At 34.4% G+C, this 16,352-nt stretch overlaps 1 protein-coding gene across 2 annotated transcripts in view; it reads right to left on the reverse strand.

The window, feature by feature from the left end:
* Positions 1–433: 433 nt before the first annotated feature.
* Positions 434–16,352, reverse strand: part of LOC145279987 (MFS-type transporter SLC18B1-like) — a 140,806-nt gene continuing 124,887 nt past the window's right edge. For both annotated transcript variants that reach the window (XM_080131584.1, XM_080131585.1), the window contains exons 11-14: positions 10,338–10,433; positions 9,159–9,233; positions 5,375–5,468; positions 434–605 (exon numbers count right to left, since the gene is read on the reverse strand). In XM_080131584.1, coding sequence (XP_079987710.1) covers positions 486–605; positions 5,375–5,468; positions 9,159–9,233; positions 10,338–10,433 — 385 coding nt within the window. In that variant the 3' untranslated portion in view covers positions 434–485. The remainder of the gene's footprint in view (positions 606–5,374; positions 5,469–9,158; positions 9,234–10,337; positions 10,434–16,352) is intronic.

Genomic DNA, 16,352 nt, shown 5'->3' on the forward strand with positions numbered 1-16,352 from the left:
ACTTACAGCAACGATTTTTCTGCATTTTCTTGAAATTTTCATTTTAATTCCAAGTCTAAATAAGCTCCAGTTGTTGAATAAATCTTGTCAAAAGGTTACGGCTTCAGCCTTTGCTCATTTGGGAAGGTGGCATCAACCCGATGACATGCAGCATCAGATTTAACAAAAAATTAAGTTTATTTGTATCAAATATGGTTGCATTGCGGAAAAGATGGTAAATCTTATTAACATTTCCATGGCTGGCGTTTTTTTTTTTTTTTTTTTAGACGGGGGGGGGGGGGGGGGAATCTGTAATATGGTTATTTTATGCAACTAAATAAAAAACAAGAGTTTTTACACAGGAGCCTGTCACATAAACGAACCATATTTTTGCATTAATACACAAAATCTGTAGATGAATGGATGGATGGACGTGGGTTTTGTTTTAATATATATATATATATACTTATTTAAAAGAATGCAGCACTATAATCTTTGATCGTCCGTCAAACGTTTTCTTTTTCATTTTGTGTCGTCGACGCATCTGAAGATTCTGTGGATGTCACCGAGAGTGTTTTTGGATGGTAGTAACGGCTGAACACTCGATAAAGGAGGAGTATGATGGCCTGAAATTGTAAAGCATAGCAGCATTATATAATGGTGATTCTGTGTCTGTAACAGAACTTTCATCACATTTTTCGGGTGCTTTTTTTTTTTTAGAATTAAGCTCATTATTAAAAACCTAAACAGCAAGAAAAATCTTTATGACATTGTACGTACCCAGCATGGAACGAAAATGTCATATTCTAAAAATCATATAAATTGGTTAAGTATTTTTTTTTAATATAGTAAATTACTTTTTTACAATTTTTAGTGGTTTTAATTGTTTATTGAATTATCTCCCTCTTATTTATAAAATACTAGCCTGGGTAGTCAGTGTTGCTCGGGTGTTTGGAGGGGTGTGTTAAGCAAAAAAAAAAAAAAAAAGTGACAGTAGGCAGGCTCGAACCCGTACTGCGAAGGAGGAAAAGAATGTGAAAAAAAAAAAAAATGCGACATCTTTGCTGTTGCATCCATCGTCAAACCAGAAGTGGCGAATGTTTAAATTAAGGCTAGTCAATCCAAAAGAAGGAATGACTTCCGAAAATATTGACGAAAAAAAGCAACCCGAGCTGCTGAGGGTAAAGGAATTAATGTTTTTAGCCAATTTTTTTATATTTGTCGTCCGAAGGGTTGAGCTCCAAAATGATACTGCTCTCATGAAAATCCGTCGCCTCTGTTGAAAGTTTTAGGCAAACATACATACATACATACGTAGATAAACAGACAGGTGAGATTTATATAATACCTGGCGGATCAAAACCCTACATCTCGTTTCGTCATAAAATTTGATTTTCTTCGTTAAAAAAGAATAAAAATAAAAAAAATAATCAATTTACATAATTTTTAGAATATGACATCTTCAATGTGACGGGCATGTACATCATAATTTTTTTTTTTTTTTTGTAAAGATTGTTCTGTATTTTTGTTTTGAAGATCTGCTTAATTTTAAATAAGCACCCATTTTTTCAAAGTTATTATCTATTTTAAAATAATTTTTTTTATAATTTAAATAAAGTCATTTCTGTCAGTTTGTTCACAATTTGATTAACATGTACAAAAGGTAAACTGTTTCACAAATTAATTTTTATACTAAAAACGGACTTTTACACGTTCATTTCATTATGATTTCTAGCGTGGGGGGTGCCTGGCTTTGCCCACGCGTAAAATACGTTTAAATATATTTTAACTTGTCCACATTTCGTGTATATTATTATAGTCGTGATTTCAAAAGTAAATAAAAAAAAGTATTAGGGTGCCTTCAGCTAGAATCAAAACCGGAACTGTAGCATTCAAAGCTGGTGACGTTACCACTGTACTAATGTGACACGCGTATGAACTGTTTAAAAATTAAAAATAAACTCAGATGAATGTAAAAAATGTATGAAACTTTTTTCTATTTTGACCCGTTAAAAACTATTTTAACCAGCTAAAGATCCATAAAAGAACAGTCCGTAAAAAATCCAATCATTTGAGGTCCCCTAGTGCTGCTTTCGACTGTTAGTTTCGGACAAGATACAGTTTGAAAATATAGAGACAGACGGACAATATAGGCTTTTATATATTAGATTTAGTTCAAAGGAAATCTACATTTAAGGAGTAACCTCATTTACATATTACATTTAAGAAAATCCATTTTAATAATCTGTTATTGTTTGTTGCAATAGAATTTGTGACATTTTTGTTAAATTTTAACAACAGGTATTAGACATTTAATATTTCAATATTTTAGTATGCAGAATATTTTTCAAGAATTTTAAAAATGCATTTAATTAAGAAAAATTCACCAAGTTTTAATTTATTCTTAAGATCCATTAAGCTTTAAATTTGAGACATTTTTTAGAATCAAAATCATGCAATGAATTTTAATTCAAATTAGAACAAGGATTTTTGACATAAGGTTTAGTAGCACTGTACATCTTGATTTCCATTCTCATAAGTGGACATAAAAGTTGGTTGGTTGGTTGTTTTTGTTTTACGACATATCAACCCTTTTCGGGTTATTTAATGCCGAATCCAAAGATTTTGAAGAAAAATTTTTTTTAATAGAGTATATTTGTTGTTTTCACGTCGGTTTCTATTTAACCCATAGTTGGGACCCTAACAGGTACTACCACTCCGGGTCAGAGTGGACCTGAGAGCAATGGTAATTAAAGGGTGGCTCCACACTCCCCAAAGTCCACAAGCTGGGGCCTCACCACTGGATATAGTTTAAGGTCATATCCAGGACCCCCATTGAGGGACTTTTACCCTCTGCAGGGGGGGGGGGCAGTCGGCGTATTCTAATGCCTCACCGATAGGGCCGAACATAGAAGTGGTGCAAAACTTTTGTTCAAAAAATTAATTTTACCCATCCTGGGACGGGTAAAATTAATTTTTTGAACAAAAGTTATAAATCATGGATGCGTGCAAACAATGTTTTTTTTTTTTAATTATAATTAGTACAACCTAAAAAATTGTAATTAATTCTCATTAAATATTCTTATAATGTGAAATTTAAATATTTTGATTGATTTATAGAATTAATTTTATAAATCGTGGATGTGTGCAAACAATATAATGCAGCATGGCACAGTCATTATGCTGAAGCTGAAGAAATGTTTGTGACTCGTATTTCCTCATTCTGTAAGATAGCAGACCAAAAAAAAACCTTGCTCTCAGTCATGAAGGAAATTAACTTAAATGTAAGCAAGGACGTAACCAGGAAGTATCAAGGGGACGGGGAGGTTCAAACTTTTGTAGCAAAACTTTTACAATATAGATTTCATTCATTTCGTTTAAGTAAAGTATAGTTTTTTTGGGTTTTTTTTTTAATAATTAGAGCATTCATTTTTTTTTTTTTAATTATAATTAGTACAACCTAAAAATTGTAATTCTCATTAAATATTCTTATAACGTGAAATTTAAATATTTTGATTGATTTATAAAATCTTTTTATATAATTACTTTGTCAAATTACTCAACCTGATTAATAAATGCAATTTTTGGTTGCCTTTATTATAACTTTTGCCACATTCTGATTGCAATTAATTACAGATGCATGAAGCAAAACGAAAAATGAACGAAATGACGTGAAAAGTTTTTTTTTTGTACAAAACAATGAAAATAAATTAGTAAATATTTTGAACAAAATGAAACGAATCCAACCTACAAAATTCCCCTATGGGTAGGTAAACTTTAATGCGTTATTGTGAAATGGCAGGCAAAATCGATTTGCAAGCAGTAAATAATTCCTCCATTAGCAAATTATTTACAACACCGCAAATGTCTGCCTGCTTATCTCTGGCTACCCTACTGTTACTTTAAATTAGGGGAAAAATTTGGGTTGACATCTCTGAGGCGGAATAGGAGGGGGGGGGCGCCCTGGAAAGCACGGTTGGCTATGCCCTTGGATATAAGGATTGGTAGCAGCTTCGTGTACCTTCCACAAACGATAACAGCGAACAGTGACAGCACATTCACAATCACCACCAGGATTTATTTAGACTTTGGAATTCCCTTCCTTCTACCTGCTTCCCTGACTGTACTGATATTTCACTTCTATACATCATCACATGCATGGTAGATGTCAATCTTAACCTTTCGACCTCTCTGCATGCACTTAACTTGAACACAAGCTAATACTGCGTTAACCGTGTTAGTGACACACAATAAAATGTTAGCAGAAGATAGTTTAAACACCACGTGGAGAGTCATCTACATCCATGTTTCACTGTATCTATTAAGTGAGCAATAACCAAACATTTGTGACAAACATAATCTGAGTCAACAACCAGTCTCCCAGCAAAACCATTACACAAGATTCTAGACATACGTTTTAGTAGCATTAGACAAGATTGAGTAGCAAGATACTCACAAATGAAAAAATATTGGTACTTGTACAGTTTAATCAAGACATTAAAAAATGAAAATATATATATAAAAAAAAAAAAAGAAGTTATATTGTACGTATCTGTTTTGGATTGAAGATATCTAAAAAAAAAATTTCACTTAATTTGATCAAATAGTTTTTTTTTTTTTTTGTTTTTTTTACACAACGGAAAAAAAAAGTTTTTTTTGAAAAAAAGGTAGTCATCTTTGAATTTTTTGAACATGCCACGGGGAGATAACTCAGTTTTAAGTGTCGACACTCCTTCCCCATCTTTAATACTAGCTTTTCTTCCTAAAAATCGAAACATGACTACCTTTTGCTCGGTACCATAACAAATTGTTTTTTTAGCTATAAAAAAAAAAAAAAAAAAAAAAAAAAATACTTGATCAAATTAAGTGAAATTGTTTTTCAGAGAACTTAATTCCATAACAGATATGTACAATATAACCTCTTTTCAATATTTTAATTTTTTTAATGTCTTGATTAAACTATACAAGTACCAAAATATTAATAAAGATTTTATACAGAACTTTTTTTTAAAAATAATTATAAACAATATAAACCTTTTTATTTTTAATTTTAAACAATATAAATAAAAAATTTTATAATTTAAAAAAAAATATATAAACTTTTTCAAGAATCATGTGATTAAATTTTAATCGGTGATTAGGGGAATTTGGTTCCTTTTATGATAAAGAGTATTTTCTCCACTCAAGCTTCATTCTTGCCAGCATTATATCTTGATTTTAATTTATTATAAATGCGCATAAAAAGTGGTGCAAAACTGTTCTGTTTGAAGAATTGATTTTTTTTTTTTTTTACTTTTCCTGGGACGAGTATTCTTCTAGTACAATACGAAAATAAAAAATGAATTCGGATGTGCTTTGCTTTGATTAAAAATAAAACAACAAAGCCGATACTTACAGACGTGCACATGAAGACTGCAATAACAAAACATGTCCAGGCAAAACCGATTTTATCTTTAATTGCGGACCCAGCAGTCGGACCAAGGAAAGCACTGGGGGAGGGGGGAATGAAAAAGAAAGAAAAAAACAAACAAGATAATTACAGAATACATACATTTACAAGAAAACAATGCAGAAGAAATCAAAAGCAATCAAAACTATGGAAGAAGTTTTCCCTCACATCTCCTTCATGGGTTGAGCATTATAGAAATACAAATCACCAGATGTCATTTGTGATAATGCAAATCTCTATTTTCATCTCTACTATTATGTAAAAGGAACTTTGTGTGTGCGAGTTCATTCTCTATGGACTCTAAAACAGCTGGGTCGATTTTTATGAAATTTCACACGAAAGTACTTTATGTGTTTGGCAGTGTTCTTAGATAGGTTTTGTAGTGGAATGTCTTCCATAAGTATCGATAATCGAAAAATCTAATAAAAGAAAAAATAAAAGTTGACCAAAGTTAACACCTTATGCAGCCTAACATCACAAGTGCATCTGAGAAATTCTATTGCCACACAAGCCAAAAGGGCCGGCATATAAAATCAACAGTAGGTTCTTTGATATGACAGGGGTGCGTTCGAAATAAAAGTTTCTATTTAAAGCACAATTGAAACATGATACTTTATTTTTTCTTTTTAAATTTAAATTCAAGCCATTATACAGGGTGTCCGTAAAGTTACTATACAGTCTTATTGTTTTATTGCATTATATTTGTATTAATAGTTAATATTGATCGTGACTTGTGCACCAAAGTTTGTCAGAGTGTGGTGTCACGTTGTCGAGAATGTATTGGAGCTGAAGGCCTCCAATTTGAATATTTGTCATAGAAATTGTTTGCCTTGATTGTTACAGTCTTTTCGGATGTAACACGTGTATTTTCTGAGATTTTTATAAACATAAAGGTGTTATTTCTTTTTATTTCTTTTGTTACAAATAAATATTTTAATACAATATCTTACTGTACTGTTAATATATTACAGGGTGTCTGTATAGTAACTTGTAAGACTGTATAGTAACTTTATGGACACCCTGTATATAAAAATAATTTTATAAAATCAGCAGTAGATTCTCTACAGTGCAATAAGTGTACATATTTCAGGTGATTCCGGGTAGTGACTCAATTTTTCCAGTGTGGTTGATATTTTCACATCTCCACGTTTTGTTGTGAGCATTGAAGTACCTCATTAAAATGAAAGGGGTAAGACAGAGGTGTTATCAGATCTTCTACTTCAAATTTTATTGTGGAGGATGATCTACAGATTTTAGCTTTACAGGTATTTTAAAATCAATAAATATTTATTATTTTATCATTATTACACATACAATGGAAGATTTTGCTTTAAAAAAAATCAAATAAAAAAAAGACAATCAAAATATCGTTTTGGCATCGAAAGATAGGGTCCAGTTTTTCCGATTCTTATATCCCCCAAATTTGTTGATTTTTCCCAATTCCTGATTAATCGTCCCAACACTAATTTTTAGTCATTTGTATAATCAGGGTTTTTTCATTTTTCTCCGTTGTCTCTAAAGTTTTAAATTTGTTCTGGTCTGTAGTTGCTATTCTTGATGTGGAGCAGGATCTGTCTTTTTGGGATTTTTGATTAGTTTGGTTGGTGAGGGGATTGGTTCTTTCCTTTCCTGGGGTGTGTTTGGTGTTCGTTCATTAGGTTTTGGAATGTGGTTAGTTCCTGCGATGTTTTTATTTGGGAGTTGTGTTCAGATTTTGGGATCTGATGAGGTTTTACTTTTGGTTGTTTGTGTGTTGTTTTTAAATGTTGTCCGAGTTGATGGTAATTGCTAATGTTTCAACTTGTTCTTGGAGTATTTTTATTAGAGTTGTGACTTTTTAAATTTCTAAGTTTTTCTATTTTCTTTGTTGTCTTTTTTTTTTGGTTGTATTTGCGTACAATATAATTGAGTTAATTATAAGGTCTGATTTAATGATCTTTTTGGCTTCAGTTATGCTAACGTTTTTCGTATATTTTTTTATTTTATTGTATAGTTCATCGTGATTAAAAAGTACAAACCTGACTTTGTACAATGTGCCAACCGTTCAGGGAAGGGATAAAGAAGAAAAAAAAAATGTCCGCTCTTGCTATCTGTAGACTGGTGGTCATCTGAGGTAACAAGAGTTGGAGGAAATATGCAAATGAGATGCAGTCAGTTTTTCAAATAAAAATCCTACATGTCAGTGTGTGTGTGTGTGGGGGGGGCTCTCTTTGGCAGAAGTAAGTTTCTGACAGATGTGCTCTGGGGTTTGATATCAAAAATTGTGAGAAGGAAAGCTTAACAGTTGAAAAATTCTTCCTTTGGACTTCTACCTAATATTACCAACATATTTAACTGGTCTGATTTCTCGCTTCCGTGATGCTCATGGTTTCTGTATATTTCATTTCATTTATCCTTTTTCCTTTATCATAGTTTTGCTAAAAAAGGTGAGTATGCTGGGTTAGGTTTTTCACAGTTTATATATTTCCTTGGCACTCTGCTTCCTGGTGTTCATTGCTGTCACAGTTTCAGCATTTCTGGTGCACTATTTTTTGATAATGGCCAATTTTGGAGTAGTTTAGTCTATTAATATAAGTTTTTACTTTTATATTAATGCATTCAATTTTGATTTCAGTTAGTGGGATGAGAGTGTTTAAGGCTCATTTAAGATTTGGGATTTGGTTTGATTTGGATGTTCTGTTCTATAAATATCAACCATTTTTAGTTTCATCCATTTTGGCAAAGGTTTTTCAAACTTTATGCATCATAATGTTTTACTTGGTTATTTTGTTTTACACCATATCAAATCCTTCTATGTCATTCATTGCAAAGTCTGGTGATTTTGGGAAAGTTCTTGTAATTCAAGCTCCTTAGGTCTTCTAACCCGACTCATCCACAATATTTGGCGGCTTGTTTTGTAAAGAAAATTGTTTTTGGCTTTACAGGACGAGATTAAGTTTTGCAAAGAAATAAAAAAGTAAAATCTTTAAGGTGCATTCGAGTCAGGAAGCACTAGTTCTGGAATTAGAATATTGCATTCTCTTGTTGCAGAGCATAATTCAACGGAGATATCTCCCTTGACCCATATCCAAGTTAACTCATTCTGGGCAAATAACCTTAATCTCTTGACACACCAGTTTTCATTAGGTTATTGAAGTTAAGCGATGTTCAGCCTGGTCAGTACCAGATGGGTGGCTATTTGAGAATACCAGGCACTGTATATGGAGGATGACACTTGCTTTGCAAAAACTGACTTCGTCAAAATAGTATCTGCAGTTGGTAGAGGAGTCAAACTATTATTCTCTGGTGGCTAGACTAGCAAAAACAAATCAATGATCCGGATTATGGCATGATGAGGTCTCAAAGAAAAAAAAAAAAAAAAAAAAAGTGTCTCAAACATGAAATGATATAAAAACTAGTTCAAGGCGCAACTTGAAATAACCAATGTAAAAATTTCAGGGGAGATAATTTGCTTTAAAGGAGATAATTCTTTTATATTCTAAGTCAACAATCTTAAGTGTTGTACCTATTTACTATGCCTCCCCACGGGACAGAGTTAGACACCAGGGTCGTTTTTTAACGTGGAGAAAAGGTACAAAAATAAAAATTGTCTCAGTCGTGAAGGATTTCTCCTCCACCGAAAGAGAACAAAAAATAGAAGTGCAGCATCTGAAGAACAGATACTACACTTTGATCTTGACCAAAAGGCCAAGTAAGTGTTGTAATAATGAGTTAAAATTTTAAAACTCACCCAAAGGAAAAACAAGAATTTAATAAACCAGAGACCAAACCAAATGTGTTAATATCTTCTGGTAAGCCCAATTCCCTGAAAAATAAATAATACAATAGTAAGAGACGGAAAGAATTTATTTTTTTTAATGATGAAATAAATAAATAAATAAATAAATAAAAAACTGATGCAAAGGAATGGGTGGCACAAAGTCGGCAGCAAAAAAAAATGTCAGCTAAAAAAATTGCATGATACTTAATTATTTTTTTAATTATTTTTCATAAAATAATAAAATGTTATTGTTTACTTATTTTGAGTTTGATTGCAGTATTATAAAAAATATACTATGTGTGCAGGACATCCTGTATGGTGAGCTGGTCTCTGGAACACGGCCAATCAGATGACTAACTCTGCGCTACAAGGACACTTGCAACAGAGACCTGAAGACTTGTGGCATTCAGTCACAAGATCTCGAGTCAGAGTCATCTGATCGCACAGCCTGGCGAGCAAAGGTCAAGAACGGCATCAAATTAGCTGAAAAGAAGAGAGAAATACAATGTGAAGAAAAAAGAACCTACGGGTGAGAGAGGATACAGTCCAACCCTGGCACCCCCACCATTCCTACCTCTGACTATAACTGCAGCATCTGCCAACGTAGCTGCAAATCTAAAATTGAACTATTTAGCAACAGCAGCCGTTGTAGTAAACCAAATTAGGTGAAGAATGCCATTATCTCAAGAGACAGAAGGTTTCCAATAATACTATTTTATGAAATATTTATTGATTTTTCTTTTTTTTTTTTAGAAAAATAAAATAATTTTTTTATCCGACACTTTTTGCTGCAGACTTTGAGTCGCCTATAAAGAAAAAAGAAAAAGAAATATGCTAATGTAAATAAAATGTTAAAAATAGGTATATAAAAAAAAAAATTAATGCAAAAAAAAAAAATATTTTTTTTAAATAGGTATATATAAAAAAATATGACAACCATTGTCCAGAAACTGATGACCCAGAATTTCTTTTAATTCAGACAAGATCATGAGAGGGAACTAGATAATCAAACTGCTGTCAAACTAGTTTACCTGGTGGCCAAACAGATGGTGCTCATGAATTTGTTTAAGTGTCAGATAGCAACAAAGTAATTTAGATGCTACTTATAGAAAGAAAGAAAAAATAAAAGAGAGATAAGTAAAAACTTACAAGGCATTCTGCATGATCGCGTTGAAGACGGGGATCAACATACAACCTATGAATAAGCCTGAAAATCCTAAGCTAACAGATATTCCCCATAATTTTCTGAAAGACAAAAAACAAACTCATTAAATGGGGATAAAACAATAGCAAAAAAAAAAAAAATTTAAAAAAAGTACATCAAAGAAATGTAACTAACGCACATGTTGAATACAAGGTGATTGCAAAGTTATAGCATAAACCCGACTGGGTTTTATAACACCATTTTTGGACGACAATAGTATCTTTATGTCTGGGAGTGTTTTTAGGTAGGTTTTGTATTGGAATGCCTCTGATAAGTATCCAAAAATGGCTAATGGCAAAAAATCAAATTTAAGAAGGAACAGTCCGATTTTGATCAAAGTTAACACCCTTATACAGCCTAACATCACAAGTGCATTTGAAAAGTTTTATCACCACACAGGCCAAAGGGCTCTGTATATAAAAATCAATGGGAGGTTCTTTGATAAAACAGAGGCGCATTTGAAATTAATGTTTTTGTTTATAGCACAAGTGAACCGTGATACTTGACTTTTGCAATTTAAACTTTAATTCAAGCCATCATATATAAAGATAATTTTAGAAAATCAGTGCAATGTAAACTACAATGCATTTTAGACTAAGTCACTGCGCGGAGGCATGTGAAGCTTCCTCCTGTTAAATCTCCGACTAGAGCAGGTAATTAATCGATTCGATTGAAAAATGTGCGATTTTACCAATTTCGATGACAATAAAAAGTAGTGGAAATGTGAAATTTGCTGACCCGCACTCAATCCCGAGAAATATCGGGTCTCCCTGCTAGTTGGGTATATAAGTTGTGTTGTATATAAATGAAAGAAGCAAATGAGGCATATTAAACGGGCGTATATATAAAAATGGAAATAAACAAAATAGGGAATAGAAGGGTCACCAGTTAGCAAGTGCTAACTAAAAAAAAAAAAAAAAAAAAATTAAATGAAAAATTGAGAAAAACGAAATTTATGATATTTTTTATATCTTAAATTTTATGAAGATATAAAAGTTATTTTTAATCGGAATGTGTTCATTTACGCAAAAAAAGAAAATCAAGTGAATAATCACAAACCCATGTTCATAGAGTGAATAATATGCATATGTAAGTAACGTGAGTATATGGCAGTATGTATGTGTGTTGGTTTACCTTCTTCATGTTAGTGACTATTGGTATGCATGAGCTGATGAAATTCGTACACGAGTAAGATTTCTTCTTGCAATTTAATCACTGCAAAATAACCCACTATTATTAAGCGATATAGAATTCTTACTTTTTTTTTTTTTTTTTAAATTTTGTTCTAGCTGGGGATGTGGCATTCTATCAGATGCCAGACATTCACTTGCTACTTCACACATTCCAACCGAGAGATCTTTTTAAGATTCTAACCGTCCCTTTAAGTGCAATTGTTTATATCTCTTTTGCACTTAGTTCACCGGGTATATTCGTCAGATAAGGTTTGGATTTATTTTTCACGAGTCCAGTTGTTTCTTTAATGACTGGAATGACAGAGATTTTTCTAAGATTTCAGTTTATTTATTTATTTATTTTTTTTTTTTACATGGGAGTCACCACTTATCAAGGCCCGGAAGCCACACGGGGATAAGAGTTATTGCGTGTACAGTAGTCAATGGGATAATATCGTAGTAATCGTTAGTAATGGAGACTTGATAAAGGGCCTTACTTAAGGGGGCGATTCATCAGGAATTTGTTTATGTTGGACTTGAAGACATCCAAGTTGTAGTCAGGTGAGAAACAGGCAAACAGAAGAGAGTTACACAGGTGTGCACTTCTAAGAAAGAAGCTTTGTCCATGGAATCTATCTTTTGATTTAGGCACAGATAAAGAGTGGGGAAAATTATTGACAATGGTTTCAGCTAGACGGGTGTTTTTTGCGCAAGATTGGCGAGGGGGGGGGACCAGAAATTGGAGCTCGGATGAGCACTTGCCATAGAAATGACAATAAAATAAAGACAAGCTCGCAACGTCTCTTCTGTGGAAGAGAGGTTGCAGACTATTTTGTACTCTCTCAAGGCAGGATAAGCTGGTTTAAACAGCTCCTACCTAGATGTGGCAGCAGTACTCCATCCTTGGATGTACTTGGCTTTTATATAGATAGAGAATTACATCAGCAGTGAGATGTCTTCTGGAGCGGTAGAAGGATCCTACCATTTTTCCAGCGACTTTGGCGCAACAGACTTGATGTACGTGTTCCATTTCAGGTCAGGCGTAAAGGTCAATCCCAGAAGCTTATCAAAACACGGAGCCTCCCCTAGATGAGAGCCATCCATTTCAATTGATGCCAGTTGGGATCAGAACATTGATGATGTAAAGATAGAAGCTTGGTTTTAGATGCATTAAAAGTAACCAGCCACTCCTTTCCCCATTGTACCGTGCGAGAGAGGGAATCAAAGAGAACTTCGTTCGTCATTTACGGCCTTAGATGTGTTGCTATAGATGGTCATGTCATCAGCATAGATGTCAACGAATAATTTAAGTATGTGTTTTGGGAGATCATTGATGTAGATTTTCATGTCGTATATAAAACTTTGGTTATTTCGTCATCCCCCCCCCCCAGCTCTTTTTAGCTAGGCATCATTGGGGACACCGACTTCTATTGGGGTTGCTTCTTTCTCCTTGTCTCTTACGAGGGGTGTGCAATAAGTAATGCCCCTGGCCCACTACCAGTTGTCTGATCTAGCTGAAATTTTGCATGTGCAATGATTTATATCTCTACGGGTTATGTGGCAAATTACAGCTCTGAACTAATTGTGGTTTCTGTTTCACAGGTGTTTGAACTGAGTCAGGTGTGAAATGGAGCCTGTTGAGTGTCGAGTAGTGATCCGGTTTTTGTATTTGAAAGGACACACACCACAGGAGATTTTTGATGAAATGAAAGAAACTTATGGTGATAATGCCCCATCATATCACCTTGTAAAACGCTGGAATCGTGAATTGAAACATGGCTGGAAGTTTGTGGAAACAGCTCCCAGACCTGGTCCCCCCCCTCTTCTGCCATTGATGAGGCATCTGTCCGTCAAGTTGAGGCTGCCATTTTGGAAGATCGGCGCATTACTATTCGCCAAATAGCCCAAGATGTCAAGATTAGTATAGGGTCTGTGGAAACTATCATTCATGACCATTTGCATATGCATAAGGTGTCTGCCAGATGGATTCCCAGGTTGCTCACACCATTCCAAAAGTGAGAACGTGTTGAGTGCTCGAGGATGAATTTGGAGATGTGCCAAGAAGATGAGTCAAAGTTTTTCAAAAGACTGATTACATAGGATGAAACCTGGGTCGACCACTATGATCCAGAGACCAAAGCCCAGTCAATGCAGTGGAAGCACTTGGACTCACCACCTCCAAAGAAGGCAAGGGTGCAGCCTACCGCTGGCAAGGTCATGCTCGCAGTCTTCTGGGAACAGGACGGAGTAATGATGACAAATTTCCTGGCAATGGGTACCACAATTACAGGAGCCTATTATGCTTCACTTTTGAGGAAATTAAGGGAAGCTATCAAAATCAAGAGGCGGGGAAAAATCAGCAAAGGTACCCTCCTCCTGCAGGACAACGCTCCGGTCCACAACTCGCATGTCGCCAGATCAGAAGCACGAGCGTGTGGTTATGAAATCCTCCCTACTCTCCTGACCTTGCACCCTCTGACTTTCACCTCTTCCCAGCCATGAAGTTATTTTTGAAAAGAAAGCATTTCCCAGATGATGCAGCCTTGATTTCTGAAGTCACGTCGTGGTTAGAGGACCAACCTGGGGTGTTCTACAAAAACGGTATCCAGAGCTGCATCAAACGATGGGAGAAATGCATAACTCTGGGTGGTTCCTATGTAGAGAAAGACTAATAACTGCGCCAAGTTTCGTTGCTCTACTGCTATGGGAAGTGGGTCGGGGGCATTACTTATTGCACGCCCCTCGTATCACTATGTCAGGCTTAAATAGGTTCATTTTCTAGGTATTTAGCTGTAGGTATTGTATAATCATGCGGCTGGTGTGCAACTTATTTCCAACTGTTCTTTCTGGTAAATGTTCCCAATGAATATCAACACGTATAAATAAATGTGACTTACATTTTATTGGAGACTAGCAGGGTGACCCGACGTTGCCCGGAATTGACTGATGATCAATGAACGTTTCACACTCCCATATTTTTATTGTCATCGAAATCTGTGAAATCGCCAACTTTTCAATCAAATCGATTGATTGTCTGCTTTAGTTGGGAACCCATTACAGTGCACTGTGAGGAAGCTTCACATGCTTCGCCTCAGTGATGTAGTCCACAATACATGATTGTCTACATTGCACTGTAGAGAACCTAATGTGGATTTCCTAAAATTGTTTTTTATAAATAATGTTTAAAATGCAAAAGTCAAGTTTTATAATTCAATTGTGCTTTAAACAGAAACTTTCATTTCGCACACGTGTCTATCATATCAAAAAAAAACTACTGTTACTTTTATACACTGGGCCCTTCTGCTTGTGGTAATAAAACTTCTCAAATGCACTTGTGAGGTTAGGCTGTATAAAGGTGTTTACTGTTGTCAAAATTGGACTGTTCCTTCTTAAATCGGATTATTTTCATTATCGAAGATATTCTGATACAAAACCTATCTAAGAACACTGCCAGGCACATAAAGTACCTTCGTATGAAACTTCATAAAAAGCTTTTGAATCCATAGGGAACGAACTCGCACATACAAAGTTTCTTTTACATAATGAGAGATAGATAGATAGATAGATAGATAGATTTCTGGTAGCCAAAGTTGGAAGTTTGAAGATGACTATCACTAGGATTTGGGGCAGCCATGCAAATATGGAAGCCGCTTGGACTGGTCCTAATCACTTTGATGTCAGAGTCAGAAAGAGACTAAATCCAGTATTTATATTTCCCATAGATATTTTTGATTTTCTGGAAATAGGAGATTGCCTTTGCTTGCTGCTTAGTATGACTCAGAGGAGATAATTCAGGATGATTCTTAGCCAACAAAACTAATTGCTTAAAAATTATCCCACACACAAAAAAAAAGTTTTTAATTAAAAAATAATAGAATCGGGTGCAACTGAATGTTTTTGTGATACTTATACAGAGTTTATACAGATTTTCAAGGCCCATTTTCAAGGCTTTTCAAAGTTTTTCACCGTATTCTCCAGATAAAATTCAAGGCTTCAAAACAAAATTTGGGGTTTGTTTTACAATCCACAGTGATTCAAAAAGTTCAGGTCGCCATTGCAAAGTCTGGACTGCACAAAGTTGTTTTTTAAGGAGGGGAGGGTCATTTGACAAATTTTTACAAGACATAAAGAATACGATTTTTAAGGTCTTTTCAGGACATTTTCAAGATATTTTTCATAATTTCAAAGATTTTTCAAAGTAATAAAAATTATGCCTTTTCAAGGTACACGTCACAATTTAAAGACTTTTCAAGCCTGTACGAACACTGTTGTAAGCATTAGGTCCACAAGTGCAGTGGTAATACTAGTCAGTTAAAGAAAGGATTGTAGCAGTCATGAACTTCAAGCTGAATCTGGATCGAGCAATGGAAATGGCTTCGACTTGCCTTATCTCCACCATAAAAAGGTCCATCTTGACTTGGTATGTGATTTAAGAATTATAGAAATGTCAAAACTATAGGTCACTCATGAGGATTGACCTCACAACCCAAGAGAAACAGAATGATTACCTAACCACATTAAGCAAATCCTCCAGAATAAGAAAAACTTGACCTCACAAATTTTACTACATTCTTGAAATAATTTGCTCAGATTATTTAATGTCTGAAATATGCTGACTCGAGACTGCAGGCGAAGAGATGTTACATTCTGCAGCATAATAATTGTATTTTTGAGATGAGGTGTTTTCATTGATTGAGATTGTCGGACTGACTTCCTCATCTTGGTTGTTATTGTCACAACGTTTCGGCCGTTTTGCCCTCCGGCCTTCATCAGGTGTTTTTTATCGAA

This window comes from Euprymna scolopes, chromosome 7 (assembly GCF_053919585.1).
Source record: "Euprymna scolopes isolate OS-2025 chromosome 7, ASM5391958v1, whole genome shotgun sequence".
Classification (NCBI taxonomy): domain Eukaryota; kingdom Metazoa; phylum Mollusca; class Cephalopoda; order Sepiida; family Sepiolidae; genus Euprymna; species Euprymna scolopes.